Source organism: Numida meleagris, chromosome 2, assembly GCF_002078875.1.
Source record: "Numida meleagris isolate 19003 breed g44 Domestic line chromosome 2, NumMel1.0, whole genome shotgun sequence".
NCBI classification, from domain to species: Eukaryota; Metazoa; Chordata; class Aves; order Galliformes; family Numididae; genus Numida; species Numida meleagris.
In genome coordinates, this window is record NC_034410.1 from 84,212,666 (window position 1) to 84,233,578 (window position 20,913).

The window sequence follows — 20,913 nt, forward strand, 5'->3', positions numbered from 1 at the left end:
CTAAAATAAGGCCTCCCAGTGGTCCTATCTGTTGAGAATTATACTTTGTTACAGTATAATTAACATTATAAATTGAACATTAATCCATTTGCAAGACCAACATTTGTACATAGCAGACAGTAGAAAAAGCAACATTACCTGTGTCCTAATTTGGATGAGATTCTCTTTATAGGAAAGTCATTATGAGAAATGGATTTATTTTTCCTTAAAGAACAGACGCAAACAAATTTGTTTTTACAGGCTGCTTAGTTCTTGAAAGAAAAAGAAAAGCACTCACAGCCTTAAGCTAAATAATACTTGGTTGTTTGTCTCAGAAAATTGTTTTCAAAATGACAGAATCAGTCTTTAAATTAGAGCTTTACTTACTTTGTATGTGAAAGCCTTCCAGGGTAAGTGTGCAACAGATTTCATCTAGGATGAAAAAAATGTATCAGTTTCTATTAAAGCATGGAAGAAGACACTAGAAAAGTTGCCTTTTATTGCTTTCCAGTCTCACCTTGTAGTTCACAAACAGCTGGGGCAGCATAAACAGGAAACCAAAAGCATACACGCCTGAAGATAAAATACAGAAAACTTTACAGACTAAGGCAGAATAGAGGTATTCTTTCACAACTGACACATTTTCCGAATGAGAAGTTACATTTAATTCTTCTGTTTTAATTTTGGCTGGCTCTTCTCCCTTTCTCACTGCCATAATTTTGGAACCTATGTTCAAGTTATTGTTCTACTCTATTACACTGATCCAGGTGACATCAGTGATCTTCTATGTTTGAGTCTTTGTCTCCAATGGAAGAAATACGAATAATAAAAATAAGAAGGGACTCACCATTGACAAAACTGTTGATCAGCCAGGAGTACCAGCTATGAACAAACAAGGCAATCCAGTTACTTTTTCACCTCAACCAAAAATACATATCTGCCATACATCCTCTACACAGCAGTACACACTATCTCTACACACACTACCTCTGACAACTCCGAGAAGTGGTTCTGTTGAGAACTACTTTACGCACAAACTGAACACCTCACATCTCTCTTGAGCAGAAGAGCTCCAGAGAAGCTGCTGATTGATAAGCAGCTGATGCTTGTCATACAACAAATTTGGAGAGCTTACTAAGTACTTTTATACCTTTTGAGAACGTTCTAAGACTTCTGCACGCCACCTGACATCAGGTAATACTGTGCACGCAGCCCCCTCAGTATTTGGAACGCTGTATTCTCAGTATTAAGGAGACACTTAACAAGGCACTGTAAGGATTTCACAGATTACAGACAACAAATACTGCTCAATGCAAACCCCTTCAGTAAGCACTTAAAAAGATAAAAAAGAATAAACACAAGAAATCTGCATTTTTCTCTCCTTAAATCTAACAACCCCTCCTCACAGATGTTCAATGGAGCAAACCCTTAGCTCCAACATTAGTAACATAACAGATGGTTCAGATGGCACAAATTCCATACTTCTGCTTGCAACAGTAGATAGCGGAGAGCTGTTCTATCTGTTGCAGGTAGAGCAGCTAATACTTGTGATGATTGGTTTGCATGACTTAAAATAAAACATGTGCTGCTGTTTTACTGATGTGTTAACAGCAACCTTACAGCTGTAGCAGCATTTCTTCAATTCACAAGCTTCTATAAAATAAACCAGAAAATGCCTGCAAGACTGTTTTCAGTGAAAGCGGACAGGAGTTTCACCTTCTCCTGAAATACAGACCCTTCAGCTCTTGTTGGAGTCTCACGGTAAGTCTGTGGTTTGAGGGAGTACAGGTTCCTTTCTTAAAAACGCTTCTGCCTGTGTTTGTCATCATAGTTGTCATATTTAGGAACAGAGAAATCCCTTGGTCAGAACAAATAATCTGAGGACAGTTTTTGCTTCTCTCCATTACTGAATGGGTGCAACCGCAGTAACCTCTTATCTCCCCCTGCCATCTTATCTGTTCTCTGAACATCAAAGAGCAGCTTTCTTCCTCCTCTCGTAATTGACAGCTTAATCTTGTATGCAAGTTACTGAACACTACAGTAATATCAGATTACTTGTGAACAAACACAGCTTGAAATAGGCTGTAGCTTACAGGGTGTTAAAAAATGGCTACATTTTCCAGCTTTAAGTTCCATGCAAGTTTACAGTTCCTAGCTTCTAAGTCATACAAACAGATCTAACTGATTTCTGTATCCCACCACCTCCAATTAATTAATACAGAAAAAATGGGGGATGTTTCAACCTTTTATAAGATCCTCTATAGATTTACAGTACCTTTTGTATTTGACATTCAGCAAGGAATAAGCTGCACCTCCGATACACAGCGGATAGAGTAAATACGACAAGTATTTCATAGCCTAAAGGACAAGGAAAATAGCTTGTTAGTTCACATTTTACATACAGCAGAATTTTAATGGCATCATTTGGAAGGCAGCAATGTCATTCTTTTCCTGAACATCTTTTCCTACTTCTAAACATTTACTGTTATTTCCAGAATGCTTCAGTTTGAGAGATCCTGAAAATTCCAGTGCCCAGTTGAGACCACCAAAAATCTCAGCACGTAAGCTGCAAGATGCAGTATGACGTCCAGTTTAAGGGTAGCTCTCCACTTAACACCACTCTTGCTACCTATGATCAGTCATTCCACTGGCATAAGTAAGAAGTACAAATACTGATTTTCAAATCTGTGAGGAACATACAAGAATAACTTTTCTTCAGATGTGTTGCTTGCAATTTTGCTTCTCAGAAAAATGTTTCAGCCAGATTCCAGCTTCAAACACAGAAGTAATTCAGAATTTCTGGCCTGTTACAGATGTATTGATATCTGCATCTGATCCATAGATTAATGTCAACTTCTAAATCTTTCCAGTACAGAAGGCAGATGGTGTTCCTTAAATCTGTATAATTTCCATCCAATAATCCTGCCATTTATTTCTCTGGTGATATCAACTGACCAAGTTCTCAGTCCCACCTGAGATAAAAAATGAAAATATAATATGTACCCTCAATACGATTGGCTAAAGCACGATTTTCCCAGTCTCAAGAGAAAGGTAGAGCCATGTAGACATACGTATGAAGTAATTACTGTGCAGTTCACTTTCTGAATAACGGACGACCCCAGGCAAAATGGCTAAACATAGTTCTGGAGAGAATATGGAGGCAGTTTTGGAGGATCATAAAAGCACTGTCATGAAGCCTGCGAGAAATCCACTAAGTTAAAAATAGGAGGCCAAAAACGACTGAAGAACTGCCTGCCTCCCCACCAACTCCAGTAGTAAGGTAAACATGATGTAAAGCAGCACTCAAAAGCACAGGCAAAAGCAGAAAAGCCAGAGAGATTCTTCACACCTGTCCTCGAGACATTTCTTCATATATGACAGATATATGACATATGACTAAATATTAATCTAAAAATAAAGACACATTATAGCCAAGAGGTGTGTTTTGTTTGTTCTTTTCAGAAGAGCCAAGGAGACCCGATGAGCTCTACAGTCACAACAGAACACGTTTCTGGAAAGGTGCTTTCAAGCATTCATGAGTTATTGGCACAGATATATCAACTGCTAGACAAAATTTTGTAACTTGTTTCATCTAGTTCCACATCCTTAGTACAGATCATATTTTCTTCAAACACTGTAATTCAGCTAACAAAGAACTCTTTTGCTATTTCTTTTCGTAAGTCATTAGAATGAATCTTCACTATCTGATCATTTGCATGATGATGATCCCCTTGACAAGAATGAGAAGATGGAAAATATACTTGTAGAAATAAAAAGAGCAAAAGAGCAGAGCACATATATAGACTTTCTAGATCACAAGTCAAGGATTCCCTCTTACCTGGGTATCATATTCCTCAGTTTTCTTTTCAGAATCATTGGAGGCACCAAACTGCAATACATATAGAATGTAAAATCAAGACAGAGCTGGGGGGAAAGGGCCGACTCCCTAAATAGATTGAAACTTCAAACTAACTTGCTTATACAGTCAGCTAGGTAACAGTTCAAAGACCTTATCAGTTCTTCTGTACAACAGTCACAAAAATGTCCTGTTCAGTCTGCTGCACATACCAGCAGTGTAGCCAAAAGCTTTAATGTTTACCTTCATATTTTACACAGATCATCCAGGACTTTTTTGCTTAGGAAATACTGTTGAAACAGCTCACAAAGCAAAAGCAGAGTCGCATGACAGAGTCTGGCAGTTAGAGGAAGCAATTATTAAAAACAATAACCATTTCACATACGAAGACATCAGTTATGGATCACCTCCAATTCGATGTTTGCCAGCAGGCTCGCTAATAATTTTCTCAAGGTTAAAGGCTAAATTCTTCTATAATTAGTAGTAGTATTATTCTTAAAGCAGCATTTTCCCAAGAATAACAAATGGTCCAACAATACTACTATTGAAAATACTGTTCACCTGCCTTTAGGTAAAAGATCAACATTCTGCAAGTGACAAGACAACTTGCAAAGTGCAACTACTTTGCAAATACTGCCATTTTGAAAGAAAAATACATGATTAGCTGGATTTTCTTTTCTGCAAGTTGTTGTTTTGAGCAGGTGGACACTTTTAAATGTCAGTATGAGTACTAATCAATTTCTGCTTCCAGACTGAAATAATATTATTCTTAACAAGACAGGTAGGCAATTCAACCAGCTGTGTTTCTGTAGTCTTATAAAAATGTCAGTCTTATTAAAAGAAACACATTTCTTTAAACATTGTTAAAGGAGCAAAACTACAATCTTCTTAAGTATAGACTTCCAACAGAACAAAAGCACACCCAGATCTTCTTATGAAGTAAACACTTAAGATTAGATAACTGTTTCTCTGCCAACAAAAGGAACTACTTAAATGTAGGCTATCCTTCAATCAAAGGAGTCTTTTCCCAGAATTTCATGAGACAATGAAAAATTTGAAAGACACTACCTTCATGTCAAAAAAATTGAACTATTACCTGCATTTATTTTAACCCTCGCTGACACTGCATGTCCTGCAAACAGTCTCTGGACAGTTCTTACCCAGAGGACTTGTAAGAGCATGCCACAACTTCTACTAGTTCTACAATGGAGAAGTTATACTTGCAGTTTCATGAAAAATTCAGTTCCTTCGCTCAAATCAAAATGCCAGTTAAGTATCTTTCCAACACAGTAGGCAAGAGCACAGTCCACCTGCTAAGATTCAGCAGGACTGACGGGAATTCTGAGGCCTTTCACATCAAAAACACATACAAATTACTGCTGCTTCTACAGAATTGATCAAAGAAATTCTTACATTTGAACTTATTTATTCGGTTATTTCATTTCAGTTATCCATAAGAGAAGACCTTCACATCATAGAAAACCATGTACCTTGCAGTTACTGCTAAGGAGGCAGAAAGCTCAAGAGTGCAAATCATTGAAGTGTTGATGTCTACTGTACCTGAATTTTGGGTCGTATGCCTTGCCACTTGATTGTCATTTTCAAAGCCTTCTTCACTTTCCAGAGCTGTGATTAACAAAAACAAAAGGTGTACATAAAGAACTGCCCAAAGGCATTTCTTATGCAAGATTCAGATAATTAGAATCAAGATCCTAGAATACCTATTTAAAGCACCCGCTGCATAAAGCAGCAAAGGTCTTATTGCAGCACACTGTCTGCATGTTGATACAAATCAAATGCTGTGTTCCTTGACAAGTACAACATTGAGAAACTGTACTACTAAGTCCCCATATCAGTTGAAGTACGTACTGTAAGTGAAATAACAGAGTCCTTTCAGGACTTCTGGACTGCAGTGCCTCTGTAGAGTCAGTTGCTCAGCACCAGTGTGCACCTCAGGGCACGTTTTTAAAGCAACCTCCAGCAACTACCTGTCAAGCAAGTTTTCACATAGCACCACTGTTCACAGTTTTCACAAAAGCTTAATTAGTTTTATACACTAAGGTAAAGTTTTAAGGATCACCTTGTGACTTTGTATTCATACCACAGAATCATAGAATGGCTTGGGTTGAAAAGGACCTCAAAAATCGAGTCTCAACCCCCCTGCCAAGTGCAGGGTTGCCAACCACTAGACCAGGCTGCCCAGAGCCACGTCCAGCCTGGCCTTGAATGCCTCCAGGGACGGGGCATCCACAACCTCCCTGGGCAACCTGTTCCAGTGCGTCACCACCCTCTGTGTGAAAAACTTCCTCCTAATATCTAACCTAAATCTCCCCTGTCTCAGCTTAAAACCATTCCCCCTTGTCCTATCGCTATCCACCCTCACAAACAATCGATCCCCCTCCTGTTTATACGCTCCCTTCAAGTACTGGAAGGCCACAATAAGGTCTGCAACTACAACAGACGCGTAGTCAAAATTTGGGAGTCCCAAATTTATTTTTATATACTGAGAAATTGTTAGACCTGCAAACAACACTAGGTAGAGAGATCTTTCCTTCCCATTATGGCTGACTTTGTGCTCCACTGCACCTAAGTGGGCTCCCAAGGAGTACCTGCAGCCCACTGACTGGTGTGCAGCCATCAGTCCCTCCCTCCTTCCCCAAGAACCTCAGTCACAGCCAGGGAGAAAACTACAGACCTAAGGCAGCGCCTGATGGCCCACAGCCACCTCTTTGCCAAATGTTTCCGGGAAAGCTTGCTGACATGGTCATACATGCCTGCTCACCAGTGATGCATATCATTGATGTGACAGGAAGGAGCCTCAGCACAGCTCTATGCTTGGTTTCCACAATATCAGCTGATACATCCCAGAAAACACCAGTACTCCCACATTTGATAAAGGGACACAGCAGTGTTTTTCCAGTAACTACTTTAGCAACCCTTTTCTACCATAAGCAATACTGGAAGACTCCAGACACAGAGGATGGATGTTGCTGAGAATACTGCTATTTGGTCCTAGAGCTTTACCAACTCACCTCAATCACAGCACCAATGCCTGCTGGGATCAGTACCAGTAAACTCGTTTGTTCATCCAAAAGGAAAAGAAATATTACTACAGTACTGAAGCACCGCCAGAGCACTAGATGGAGAAAACAGAAGGCTTATTAATATTTAAATGAACAGTTGAGATGATGGAAGACTGTTGTCCCATTTACGATAACTCTGCTCTAAGCAGTTTAAGCATGAACTTCTCTATATACGTCTTGATAGATCAAGCAGTCCTAGAAACAGCCATTGATCTATAGACACAGGCAGACAGGATAAAAAGACAACTAAGGAAAAAAAAACCCTTTAAATGAAATCTTTATCACACAAGATGGAAGGAAAACCAACAATTAAACACTGTGCTAGTACTATTATGAACTAAGTTCCTGAAAGCTGAAAGAATGTGAGGTAACGACAGTTCATGAACCTCATACAACTGATCTCACGCTTGCAAATTGTGAGAACTACATTTTAGGTTTATTTTGCAGGTTTTGCAAAATCCTGAAGGCTTCTAAACTTCTACCAAGCAATTCTCTGATTAGACTAAGCAGGGACAGAAAAGGGGAAGAGTTACAACACACTCAGACACCAACAATTATGCCACGCCATTTCAGAATAATTGCCTGTCACACTTTTCCCTTAGGACAAGAAAGAAATACAAACAGAAAGGTAACTAAGGTTTGCTAAAGGGAGAATAGAACCATCAGTTACTGGATAATGAAGACTGGCATTTTGATAGTAAGATTAGAAAACCCTTTGTCACTCAGTCTTTCCAGTCTGACTTTACTCAACTATTTAACTGGCAATTAAAACTTAAATCAACAATTTTGTGTCATTTAAGATTTTTATTGACATTTTTGTCTGCATATACCAACTGTAGTATAAATTTTGCCCTATAAAAATAAAAGCACCCTAGAAGACAATAAGCAGATTCTCCGCGTAAGAACCGTGCTGCTGTTTATCCTGACTTTGAATGCCTAATTTTTATCTTGTATTGATACTGCTCACATGTTTTCATCAGTCTGCAAATATGACACCATTAGGGATAGTCTCAGAGGTCTGCTGGCTCCAGGTTTTTCATTTCTGTTTATAATCACAACGGACAATCTATTAGAAAAACAGTCAGTAAATATTAATGCCATAAGCAAGGCTGGGGAGCGTTAAACCTCAAGTGTCTGGGGCTGGCTGCTACCTTCATCTGTTTCTGGGAAGGCTTGACATGATGTCAGACCACTGTTTTTCTAACCCTTTCTTCATCCTACCCGGTTCAACTCCCATCATACTACCAAAGTTAGAACCAGCCTGCTACCATTTCCTTATGCACAAAAGCAACTAGTTTTCCCATCTTGGATGAAGCTACAAAGCTTCAGTTTGGAGTAAGAATAAAAGCACACAGTCCATATTATACAGTACACACACATCACTATGCATGCTGAGCCATACCTGCTTTTGTAGACATCCCAATCATGCTCCTCTTTTTCTTCCAAAAACTGATGTCATTTTTAAATGCAAGGAAATCAAAGAGAAGCTGCAAACAGCAAGAAGAACACTCATTTTCTTAAAACAGGCACTAAATAAAGACTACAAGCTGAACCGTTAAAAATGCATTAAGATGGTCTGTGAACTGAAAATCAGAACAAATAAAAGCTGAAGAGAAAAGCTGTTTTAAAAGCCCAGGCTTCACAGGCAGTGTGAAATGACAGGAGGAACTGCAGGTACTGCTTCTACTCTGACACTGCGCAACGCCGCATCCCGTAAAGAAAGTTAGTGAGCCAGCACAGGATAAGGCATGGCAGAGGACGAAGAACTGAAGTCCTGCAGGAATTGCTCAGCTCTTTGACAGATCAGGGAAAGCCACATTAAATTCGGTCAGCACTTTGTACTGGACTGATAGTTTAGGCTTGGATAGCACCAAAGTCTTAACAAAATTGTACAATATTGCAAAGTAGGTTCTCTCTTTATTTCAGCAGTATGGCCTAACTTTCAGGGACATTTTAGCATTAAATTTATGAATAATGAATATTTTTTTCAGTGTTTTTAGTATCCTTACTCAGTACATTTTTCTGTCTTTTCCTTACACATTTGCTGTCTTAAAAAAATAAGAAGCACACATTCGAGAAATTCTTACAGCACAAAAAAGAAAAAATATCAGAAAAACTAACCCCCGCCCACTGATGTCTTACTCTCTGATAAACAGAATGAAAAATAAGAGTGATACGGTTGGGAAGTCTGACTTTCAAAGCCAATTAATTTTATGTAACGCAAGCATAAAAGAAACATAACATGCCCAACAAGTTCTCTCCCCCAGAAGACGGGAATTGTATCGCATGTAACCGTAGACATCAAAGACGTTCAAAGTAGAACAACGAGATCTAAAAACACTGTTCACTGAAACAAAGATTTATATTTAAACCAAGTCACACCCAAAACTGATGGAGAGAAACAGAACAAGAAATAACTATGCCTAGAACTCTCAGCTCTGCAATTTACAGTAACACATCTTTCAAGGCTGATCTAAATTTCTGCAGTGGCTAGAAGCCAGACTCAAACTCTACTGGTTTGAGTCTATACAATACTCTATTGGTACTATTACTGCTGTAGCTATGCCACTGCAGTGATAGCCTTGTGACAACTCGACTTAGCAGAAAGCTCGAACCACTGTTGACAGGTAGGTAATTCTGGGATCTCTAGTTGAACTCCAACTAAAAAAAGTGATAATGAATTTAAACCTTTTATATTTCAGTGAAGGCTATTACTTAACACCTAGTTACTGTTTCCAAGAATAGTTCTCAATAAATGAAAGAGCTGAAGTGCAAACACCTCCCCCTCTTTTTTCTTATATTCCGTAATGCCTGAAATCCAAAGTTATTCCACTTACATGGAACGCTGCTACAAAGAAGGTCAAAGCCAGAAAGTACAGGTTAGTGTCAACAAAAATTCCTTTTACTTCATCTGCATCCTTTTCTGAAAATCCTATAAGAAAGAAGTAGTAGACAGTTAACTGCTGTTATGCTAGAGTCTTGTTTGAAAGGAATCTTCTTATTTCACCTTCATACGTTCTGGTAAGGAGACCAGACATAAACCCAAAACAAGATGATAGCTTTATTGGTAAAACCTAAATCTACATATTTTTGGGCTAGTCTTAAACAGAGCCCATCAGTTACAAGCAGACAGATGTGCCTTTAACATGTTGTACAACCGCAGAGCCGAACAACTGAGACACAAATGGCAAGACAAAGGAGGTCACTCTGGCACAAGTAGGAAGAATAGGAAACTTACCAATACGTGTATCATTAAAAACCCCTGAGAAAGGATCAGGCATCAAATCTTTTGATGGCCCTTGCAGAATTAACTTGGAAGCTTCTCCCTGATAAAGGAAGAAGGAAAAGCATCCTCCAAAAATCACAAGCTGTAAGCCAGGAACGTATTCTCCACTGTCTTATGAAATCAAAAAAGGAGGAATGCTTTCTGCTTTTTCTATATACTGGACAACCATTAATTCAAAGAGAGCTGCCTGTGATAAATATGGTTGCCAGAATGAAGGACTGCATTTTCCAAATGACAGCTACAGCAATCCTTTGAACTTTTTCAGTCAGCGTAAAGATACTTTCTTGATGAAGCAGACTCTCAGTCCCCGTGATTAAAGTCTAAACTTCTCAGAAAAACTGAGCACTGTTGGCAGTTCTCATACTACGGATCACCAAATTCTTCTTTGGCAAATAAGTGCTATTCTGCCCCATTTCACAAAGTCAGATGGCTAACATGACCTGGCAACTGGCTACTCAAAGTTGTAACAAAGTTAGATCCTCACAAGCTGAGGAGTTATGTCTTTAAATTTAGACTTTTGCACAGTCCAGACAAAGTAGGAATTAGACACACAGAGCATGCTAAAGTTCAAGCCTCTAAATCATGGTTGGCTTTCACTTCTCAGTTTATCTGTATTACCTTATAAATTCATAACTGAAGTACTTGACCTGAGTCAAAGTGAGAGGCAAGTCAGTTCTGAAGTAGCAGTAGTGGTTTGATCAGAACCACAATTTTTTCCTCAGCTTGACTCTCAGCTTGAACCCGAAGTCTTTTTGCTGTGCTTGCTTGTGTTTTGCCATGGGTATATGGCTAGAGTGACCAACTACATATATAATAACTGATCTAGCATTCCCACTCCATGGATGACAGAGGAAAACTGTGATCAAAATGCTCTCAATTGTGGCCACTTATGCTTTCACAATTGGACTATTCAAATAAAATTGAAAGTTATTTCACTTCTGTCCTTGATTCCTATCCCACGTCAACATTTTGTTTCCACCTTACCTTATATTAAAGTAAAGCAGTGTAAGATTTACAGCACTAAACCTTTTTACCAGCTAACCAGAAAACAGTGCCTCCTTTGTACGTGGAAGAAAGAGGACTGTTGCTATTTTTTTGTTTGTTAGTTTAGTTTTTACCTAGAGTCATTAAAGATGAAAACATACCAAACTGCTGGAGGGAGTACACAGCATCCTGCATATGGATCCAAAATCGGAGTTTTCCAAGAGATATTTTGTCATATGACACTGTCAGAGGTAGCTCTGTTGTTGAACGATTTATGACCTGTATTTCAAAATAGAAATAGCTTCTTTCTTAACAGAAGGAAAATTGCAACAATCACTTTCACTCACTCTTTTGAAACTAAAGAAACATTATTAAATCACATTACAATTTAATCACACGATTTTTAGTCTGATGTCTTAAAGGCTTGAAGTCTTTGTGAGTGGTATTTTTGTTTTGATTTTTGTTTTTTTCCCCAAGAAATGCTAAATGACCAGTTTGTTTTGCTCAAGCTCTTACTGAAACCTCAGTGTTAGTGTGTACAAAAGCCCTTGAGAAGTTTACATGAAGTTCCCTCTGCTGGTCTCAGCTGAAGTGAGTACAGTATATTTAAAGTAATTCTCCATTCTGACACTTCTTCTATGAATGTGTGTGAGAAGATTATGCTAAGCTAGAGAAAACACACACACACACACACACACAAATCATATTCTGAAGGACATAGTCAGACCTTTACTAAATTGACGATGTTTTGGGGATAAATGAAGGTTATAACAACTCATGCCAAAACAATGGTGGCAAAGCAAGATGCTGTTGCCTGCTCAGAAAGGTGAAAACAACACAGCTAAAGCTAAGTAAGATACTCTGCCTGTAAAGCATGGCAGATAGGTGCTGCAAAGAAGTTTAGTTTAATTCTCCCGTCTCATCTGCATTTTAAGTATAATGAGAGTTACCTAGGGTCTTCTTCAGTTGAAAAAAGACTTAAATTGACACAGCTCTTTCTCCATGACAACTGACCGTCTCTCAAATAGGTTTAAAACAAAATAAAACTGTCCTTAGAAATGCTAGAATTCTCCACAGTTACTTAGGCACAAGTTCAGGCAGCATGTTTTAAACTTTCATGGAGAGCTTAAGGCTACAGACAGGCAGGCCCACTGAACGCCAGCAGTTCAAGACCTATTGCTCTCAGCTTCTTCTTACCCCTCTATCATAATTCCCATCTCAGAACCGTTACTCTACACTTTCTACAGTAATTACTTAGCTGACGCTTATCAGAGATGAATGGGTTTCTTCTGATCCTAATGTTACAGAAAATGCTTTAGGCTCCCCATGTAACACGGTCAGATGTGAATTGGGAATTACGTTCACTTTCCCATTCACTCTTTCCTTCAGTAATCTCACTGCCCTCTCAAGGTATTTCAGAGAGAGCAATAGAACACATATATGCAAGGGAGAGAAAGGGAAGCTGGGAGAGGTTTTATAAATCCAGCAGAAAGAGAGCTGCTAGGGATCTCCAAACAGGATGAAAACCAATGGGTTAGAGCCAAAGGCTGAGGATGCCAGAAAGATTCTGCTATGCTTTACCAAATGCTATATGCTGATCCTCCAGGCTTCTCCTTTTAAAAGGATATCTATAATCTCTCCATTCTCATTCCAGTTTCTCAGTCTACTAAAGTTTACACAGAATTTCTGGGACAAAAGGAAAAGAATTTTTACCTGTTCAAGACAGACGGGAAACAAAAATTTTGCAAATATATGGGCAAGGAACATGCAGCAAGCACCACCTGGAGTAACAGACAAAGCACTACTAAAGAGTAAGGAGTGATGCAGGCAGAAAATTAGACTGCCATACAAGATAGAGACAGAATTTTCCAAACACCAAAATCAAATTAAACAAAAGATCAGCAGGATGAACTCTTTCTTAATGAACAATTAGAAGTCTGTAAGAGCTGCCTCAATTTAGCTGAGATGTGATGTTTGCTTAGCCTTTGAAAACTACAAAGTTTCCAAACCTGTGCAGTACAATCAGTTATTGAAGTAAGGCCCCAAAACATCACATATTATTTCTAGCATGCAATCAGTACTACAAAACTGTGGATGAACAGAACAAACAAGTTCTGCAGCATGAATTTTAATCTATCCTCTTCACTAGGAAGGTCAGTGGGATCCTGGGGTGCATTAAAAGGACGTGGCCAACAGGTCAAGGGAAGTGATCCTTCCCCTCTACTCTGCCCTGGTCAGGCCTCACCTGGAGTACTGTATCCACCTCTGGGCTCCCCAGTACAAAAACGACAGGGATCTCCTGGAGAGAGCCCGGAGGAGGGCCACAAAGATGATAAAGGGCCTGGAGCATCTCCTCTGTGAGGAAAGGCTGGGTGACCTGGGTCTGTTCAGCCTTGAGAAAAGAAGACTGAGAGGGGATCTTATTAATGTTTATAAATAAGTGTGGGAGACAAAGGGACATGGCCAACCTCTTTTCAGCAGTCTGTGGGGACAGGACAAGGGGAAATGGCCACAAACTGGAGCATAGGAAGTTCCACACCAATATGTGAAGGAACTTCTTCAAGGTGATGGTGACAAAACACTGGAACAGGCTGGCAGGGAGGTTGTGGATTCTCCTTCTCTGGAGATATTAAAGACTCATCTGGATTCCTACCCGTGCAACCTGCTATAGGTAGCCTGCTTTGGCAGGGGGGTTGGACTTTATGATCTCTAGAGGTCCCTTCCAACCCCTACAGTTTTGTGAGTCTGTGTGATTCTAACTGTGAACCCTGTGTAATCCCCAAACCCGCAGCATGGGGAAGAATATTTAAGATCACAGAACCATAGAATATCCTGAGTTGGAAGGGACTCACAACAATCATCAAGTCCATCCAACTCCTGGCTCCACACAGGACCATCTGAAGTCCAAATCCTATGTCTGAGAGGGCTGTACAAATGCTCCTTGAACTCTGACACCTTGGAGCTGTGACCACAGCGCTAGGAAGCCTGTTCTACTCCCTGACCACTCTCTGGTGAAGAACCTTTTCATAACACCTAACCTGACCCTCCCCTGATGCAGTTCCACGTAATTCCTTCAGTCTTGTCACTATCACGAAGGAGAAGCATCAGCCCTTCTGCTCCCCTCCTGAACAAGCTATAGGCCCACCATGAGCCCTCCTCGTAATCTCCTCTTCTCTGGGCTGGGAGAACAAGTGGCCTCTGCGATTCCTAATACCTTCTGCCTCTACACCGTTCAGCATCTTTGCAGACCTCCTTTGGACGCTCCCTAACAGTTTTTTAGAACTGCACCCAGTACTGGAAGTGAGGCTGCACAGCACAGAGCAGAGCGGGACAATCCCTTCCCTCGCCCAGCTGGCAGTGCTGGGCCTGACACACCCTTGGGTACAGTTGGCCCTTTTGGCTGCTGGGGCACACAACCAGAATCCCCAGATCCATTTCTATGGGGCTGATCTCCTGCCCCTTGTACTCAAGTCTATACACATTCCCAGGGCTGCTCCATCCCAGGTGCAGAACCCAGCACCTGCTCTTGTTAAACTTCACTGGCCACCAACCTCAGGTAACCTCATCTATCATAACACTTTCGAGTCCAATCCATTGGCCAGTTGTTCACTCATCACATTATGGACCTCACAACGCGAGGAACACACAATAATTGTAATATACTAGACTCCAGTCCTTTGAAGAGCTTCAGTTGAATGAAAATAATAGTTTAAAATCTACACAGTTTAGCAGAACGAGGGAAAGTGCAACTTCAACACCATGACTACATTAGGCATACCAAGGAGATAAACGTCTATACCCTTATTTACAATCAAATGCCATCCTCACTCCACACATACGCCTCCTTCATTCTTTGCTTGACTTCACATACTCCTTGTTAACCAGGGAGTACGCATACTGCATGACCAGACTTTTTGTAGGGCTTGTCAGCAGTTTTGCTCACAACTGAGAAATTACAGAAGCCAGTGCTGAAGAGGAAATCTGCTAGTTTTGATAGATCAGTCTTTGCAGCACTTCTCAAGATCTCTAACCGCTTTAAGGCAGCACGTTACCATTGCACTGACTGTGAACTATGTGACAATGGTGGGAATGCCATTAACACATGCGAATGCTGAGGTTATTTGTAAACAGAGTACACGACCAGTTAGAAGCTTATATGAACATATCAAACTTAACAATGAGCTGTGTTAAGGAACTCAAAACAAAGGACAGTGACTGCTGATAAAGACATTACGAGTGTACCTAAAGAAATACTGGACAGAACTATTTGCTACCAAGATTTGTAACTGAAATGCTCAGGAGTTAATTTTCTCAAACAAGCTTGGGACAGGCGTTCTTAAATAATATTCTCCCCGCATTCAGAAGAAAAATTCTTTGTCTAAACTAAAGTTTATGATTTGGAAAGACAATTTAGAAAGCCTATGGAAAGTTTACATCTACCAAGACTCCTACCTAGAAGATGCTGAATACAGACATTACCATTCAACAGGCAGTAGCTGATCTCTTATCTCCACGTTACTCTAGTACCACCAGCATTCAGTAGCATTTTCCTAGAAGATAATAGAAGCAGCTCTGGGACACTAACACAACTTTATCAACGAGTTTAGGGAGTCAAACTGCTCGTGTGATTGCTCCCTCCACAGCTGATGCTGCTATTTTCTCCTTATCTGTCCAAAAGGCAGAAACAATGGAACCCAACCATCTTTTGGCAGAACAGAAGAGTGTGTTTGGCAAAAATTTCTACAAGAGCAGGGAGTCTCCAAACTCAAATTCAGACTCTACAGTTGACCATTAAATGAAACAACAGTCATTGGTAGAATCCTTTTGTGACTTTATAATAGATTTTCATTACAGTAAACAACCAATGAAGAACATTTTAATTACAACAATATTCAAGATTACCATTAAAATTATTAAATGTAATTAAAGGTATTCTATTACTCACCATCAAATCTTTCACTCTGTTGCTTAGCTGATCAATAAATAATATTGGAAGGTAATGGACTGTCTTCCCCAACTGAACCCTAGGATGTTTAAACATGGAATTTATGACTGTAGTGATCTAAAAAAATCTTTTATTCAAGTTAGCAATCAGCACTTTGAGATCTACCCATACAGGTATTTCCCACCATCTTTGCAAGCACATTACTGTCTAACAAACACCAAGAAGCAACTGCTAGCCTAGAGTCTCTCACTGAGAGATATTTGTAAAAGTATGCATTCCATATTACTCTTTTCAGTTTATTCTTACTTTTTAGTAGAAAGAGTAAGCAAAAAAGAATGAAAGACAAATGAAATCAGCTGTGATGATGCTGAAGCTGTTGCATGAACAAGGGTAGGGGAAATTAAAAAGTCTGTCAAAGAGAAACACGCTGAAGTTTACTACCTTATATTCGTATCCTTTATCTCAAGTATTCCTCTCCTACTGCAACAACTTTCCACCATCTCCCCCACTTCTCTATACACCCAGTGACATCTACCAGATCAGCAACAGCAGATGATCTACCTAGCATGGGACTAAGTAGAGTAACGGTTGGCTGGTATGTGCATTAAAAGGCTAGATACTATCAGCAAGATTGCACAAGGAGCACAAATCTCTGTCTCTTCCTTAACAGAAGCACTTGTTGGGACTGCTCTATCATCTCACAAACTTGCACAAAACCAGTAGTAATTTAACATCCTTTGAGGCCTCTATAAAATTAACCACTGGACAACTGCTTTGTTAGTAACTTAGAGAACTATTTGGCATAGTGCCCTGAAAGAGACAAATTCCTAAAGTTCTTTGTTAGAGACGCAGTTATATACACTCTGATGTACTCATATATCAGAATGGAAGTAGTGTAACTGAGCTTTTTAAAGTCTGAAAACAGAACTTTAGTAGTTCACAAAGAAATCTCTATCCATGCTAATAAAGACTGCATACTAAATACTCAAGGAGTAACAATAATACAAAGAAGTATAACTTCAGCATCAGAAACAGTTTCTTTCTTTTACTGAAGAGAGTTAAATTTCTACAAAATAACTACAATTGAAGCTACTGCTAGTGGAATTGAAGTAGACTATTTCATATCCAAACTATTTGCAGTATAATACAACATTAGCAAAATCAGCACTGACGTATATCTAGACATGACGAGAAAAGATTCATCAACTCCTTCCTGTTATGAGCCTGTCTTACGACTTGCTTGGTTGATCTATTCTGGTTTGGAAGCCATCTCAGAATCCCAGTGTCTGCTGACTAAGCAACTCCTTCTGGATTTAAGAGGATACTGTAGAGAAAGGCATCAACATACGGCAGCACCAGCCAACACAGCACTATTTATAGGGTTAACATTGGAAGCAATTTAAGCAAGCTGAGAACAGAAGCTACTGCCTGCCTACAAGCTCGCTTTTTAGTATTTTCTTGAAAAAAAATGACAATGTATGAAAAAACATTGTTGAAGTAAAATAAAGCAAGCCATAGAGAGGGAAAAAAAGATGGGATATAGGAGATCAGCTGTGCTACTTAAGCACTTGCTGTTTACACAGATAATCTGCAAACCAAGGATAATCAAAAAGGTCAACAAACAATTGCTTCAGTGACCAGAAGTATGATTTGAGAACAAGAGGGTATGAAGCCTGTTGTAGCATTTCACTTGAATCTCTGTAGTTCTGTTTAGTGTTACTATGGTAACTCCCATACAAAAAGATATTTTCAACTCTTAACTGCCCAGGATCAAGATATTTCCAATGAGGTTTTCAAGTACATGGTATCCTACTACTGTCACTACTGAAACGCAGGCATTAAAGAGTGTCTATTCTTGTCTCCTAAGCTCAAATTTAAGCAAAAAATACTAAAAGATGATTTTCACAGAAATGTGAATTAAATTTATATTAACAATTCTAGCAAAATTAAGTCATTAACTTACATTTTCATGTAACGGTGAACATCAGCAGGGAGGGACGATCCATCAAACACAAAATCTTCCACCATGACATTTAAGGTTAACCTTGATCTCCAGTGAGAGACAGGCTCATCTAGAGCACTGGTCTGCTTTTCTGCTTCAATTTGCTTTAAAAATACAAAAAACATACATACATACTGCTTAACTGTGCAGAATTCTGAACAGGATAATACTCTAAATCACAGAAACTATGGAGTCATAAGCTGTATCACAAAATAGATGTTAAGAAACTTGATTTTAACCAGACCAAGCATTTTGCTCAAATATGATAGAACAATTTTAAAGGCCTACCCTAATTCGACACTGACCAACTTCAGTGCTCATTCACAGCCCAGTTCATTAAGAGTGAATATTCCACTAATTTATTTTAATGCTTTAGACATCTGCATGTGTTGAAAATAGTCACTCAAACATAAAGATAGTACAGTATTCGCATATTACTTCCAAATAGACAAAAGGATGATCAATCATACTCATTTTGGGGAGTAAAGAGATCAGACCACTTGATTTGAACTTCTGAGCCTCCAAATACTGTGTAAAGCTGAGCTAAATCTAAGATCTCCAGGGCATTCTAGTTGCATTTCCTGGGATGAACAGCACCTATTGTGATTTTTTAATGCTGGACTCCAGCTTCAATTCCTTTTCAACTTCATTCTAACAGGGTTTAGAAACAGCACTGATAGCTACACCTATATTTCAGATTCCAAAGGACTCTCTAACTCCTCTTGAATACGAGGTACAACGTTGTAAGTATTTCATTAAATAACATCATTTTTTTCCCTCTGATGAGTAATTATAGTAGTGTCCCTTAGCAAATACTATCTTATTCTCTTGAAATGAAATGGAAAGTAAGAACATCCTATAGGAAACTCAGCACTGCATTTTGGTCACTCACCAATGTCAGAGCTAAGTTTGTATCTGTATTTTGCAAAAGCAAAACATATTATTGCACATGAATCTGATTCACTATCCAAAGCAGCATAACTCTGTTACAGAACAATACACTATTTCTATCATCAGCAATAAAACCTTAATAAGTAATTAACGTTACCTTGGGAAATATTTTAATAGCAGCCAGTGTAACAGCAGGCTCTATATTTGCTAGGCTAAATGGCCTACTATTAGTGTATGAGCTGACAATTGATAAGAAGGAGGGGGGGGTTGTTTGCCTTTAAAAAAATAAAAATAAAAAAAATCCCCATTACTCTATAGATGCAAGCATAGCAGATGCTAACACTACAAGCGCCTATAAAAGAAATGCTTTTTCTTTCCCCACTTGTTCTCCTACAGGTGGAAAATCCACCTACCTGTGTGGTTGACTCTCCAGTGAGCAAATTAATCTCTTCTGGTTTAGGGACCATGTACGTGGTCAGAGGGCTTACTATATGCACCTGCTTACCATCATGCCAAGGCAAAACGCCCGCATGATGAAGAAAGATATATGCATATAATGTGCCATTATTTCGAGTTTTCTTTGGTACAGAGACATTCACTGTCCTAAAATACAAAATAAGGACATTATGAGATGACACATTGAAATATTAAGTTGTTACAGTTAGGGATCGCTGAAGATGTTATGATGTTCTGACAGCAAGAAAATGTGCCCCTCATTAATACGCCCTAAAGAGCCATGGCTGGGTGGGATCAATTCATATACACCAGTATGTATCACAGTGCCTGCATTACCATGTTTTACTATTATCTTAAGATACTTTAATCTTTGTCCAGCATGTCCTTCCTTATCCTAGATGACGGGAACGCATCATCAGTTTTGATGTTTTCCCCTGCCAATATCTTGCACTGTCAAAATTATGCTAAGACTTGTAGAGAATAACCTTCCAGGTGCTGAGTGTGTTCAGAGATTGTATGCATGATTAAAAAAAAAAATCAGGAAAAAAAAAAAATCAAAGCCAAGCACATTACCTTCTCAGCTATAACATGCTGAACACAGAACTCCGTAGAGCCTCAAGCCATGAATTCACTCTCCTTGCATTTGCCAAGAAAGCATCCTTACCATTTCAGATTTTTTCCCTCTGGATACTTTCACAGGCGTAGCATGACTGTGTTAGTAAAACAGTTCTACTTTAAAATCTGCCATAAATTAAGATTACCATGACCTAAATCAGAAAAGTTCACGTTTTTTTATTCTAAAAAAGGCAGAACGAGAAAAAGCTGAAGTAAATCTGTGCCAAGAGAGTGAAAAACAAGGCAACTACTTTAAACAACAAAACGGAGGCAGCAAATATAAAGCATAAAAGCACTTCTGATCATTATATGTGTCTCTTGATAATTAAAGACTGCACTCAGAAATTTGCCTAAGGGCAAGATCTTAGCACCAACATCCCTTCAGAAGATCTTGAAACCATAAAGCACCAGAAAAGTTTTACTTCGGTGATTATTAGCACTGAAACAGTTATATACAAGCACGTTGTTACAGTACAAGGAAAGATAACTCTGCATGACTTCCAGGTTCCATTCAGAGTCCAAAGTCACAGCTGTTAAGAAAAAAAAAAATCATGTAGCTGGTAGACTGTGTATATGTTATTAGAAGAAAGTCTCAAGCATTTCCAGGCACACTGACTTACGACTTTCACAATGGAAAGCTATTTTTCCAATCATAAGCAAAGTCTACTACTACAAAACGTTTGTTTATGTGGCTGAAAACAGTACACTGATGTACACAGAACAACTAGTAAGGTGTTTAGAGTGGGATCTGAAAATTACCGTAGACAATTCAGTACAGTGTCCAAAGTATGTAAAATCTACATGAGAGAAACAGGC

At 39.1% G+C, this 20,913-nt stretch overlaps 2 protein-coding genes across 2 annotated transcripts in view; both read right to left on the minus strand.

Moving 5' to 3' along the window:
- The window catches only part of CLPTM1L (CLPTM1 like), a 29,428-nt gene that overhangs the window by 6,987 nt on the left and 1,528 nt on the right, over nt 1-20,913 (minus strand). Inside the window, exons 3-15 of the mRNA XM_021385489.1 lie at nt 19,440-19,629; nt 18,097-18,239; nt 16,134-16,212; nt 11,350-11,467; nt 9,756-9,850; nt 8,321-8,405; nt 6,868-6,971; nt 5,396-5,461; nt 3,818-3,868; nt 2,255-2,337; nt 827-861; nt 497-552; nt 367-411 (exon numbers count right to left, since the gene is read on the minus strand). Coding sequence (XP_021241164.1) covers nt 367-411; nt 497-552; nt 827-861; nt 2,255-2,337; nt 3,818-3,868; nt 5,396-5,461; nt 6,868-6,971; nt 8,321-8,405; nt 9,756-9,850; nt 11,350-11,467; nt 16,134-16,212; nt 18,097-18,239; nt 19,440-19,629 — 1,150 coding nt within the window. The remainder of the gene's footprint in view (nt 1-366; nt 412-496; nt 553-826; nt 862-2,254; nt 2,338-3,817; nt 3,869-5,395; nt 5,462-6,867; nt 6,972-8,320; nt 8,406-9,755; nt 9,851-11,349; nt 11,468-16,133; nt 16,213-18,096; nt 18,240-19,439; nt 19,630-20,913) is intronic.
- The window catches only part of LPCAT1 (lysophosphatidylcholine acyltransferase 1), a 65,187-nt gene continuing 64,870 nt past the window's right edge, over nt 20,597-20,913 (minus strand). Inside the window, exon 16 of the transcript XR_002434768.1 lies at nt 20,597-20,627. The gene's annotated coding sequence lies outside the window, so the exon portion shown is untranslated. The remainder of the gene's footprint in view (nt 20,628-20,913) is intronic.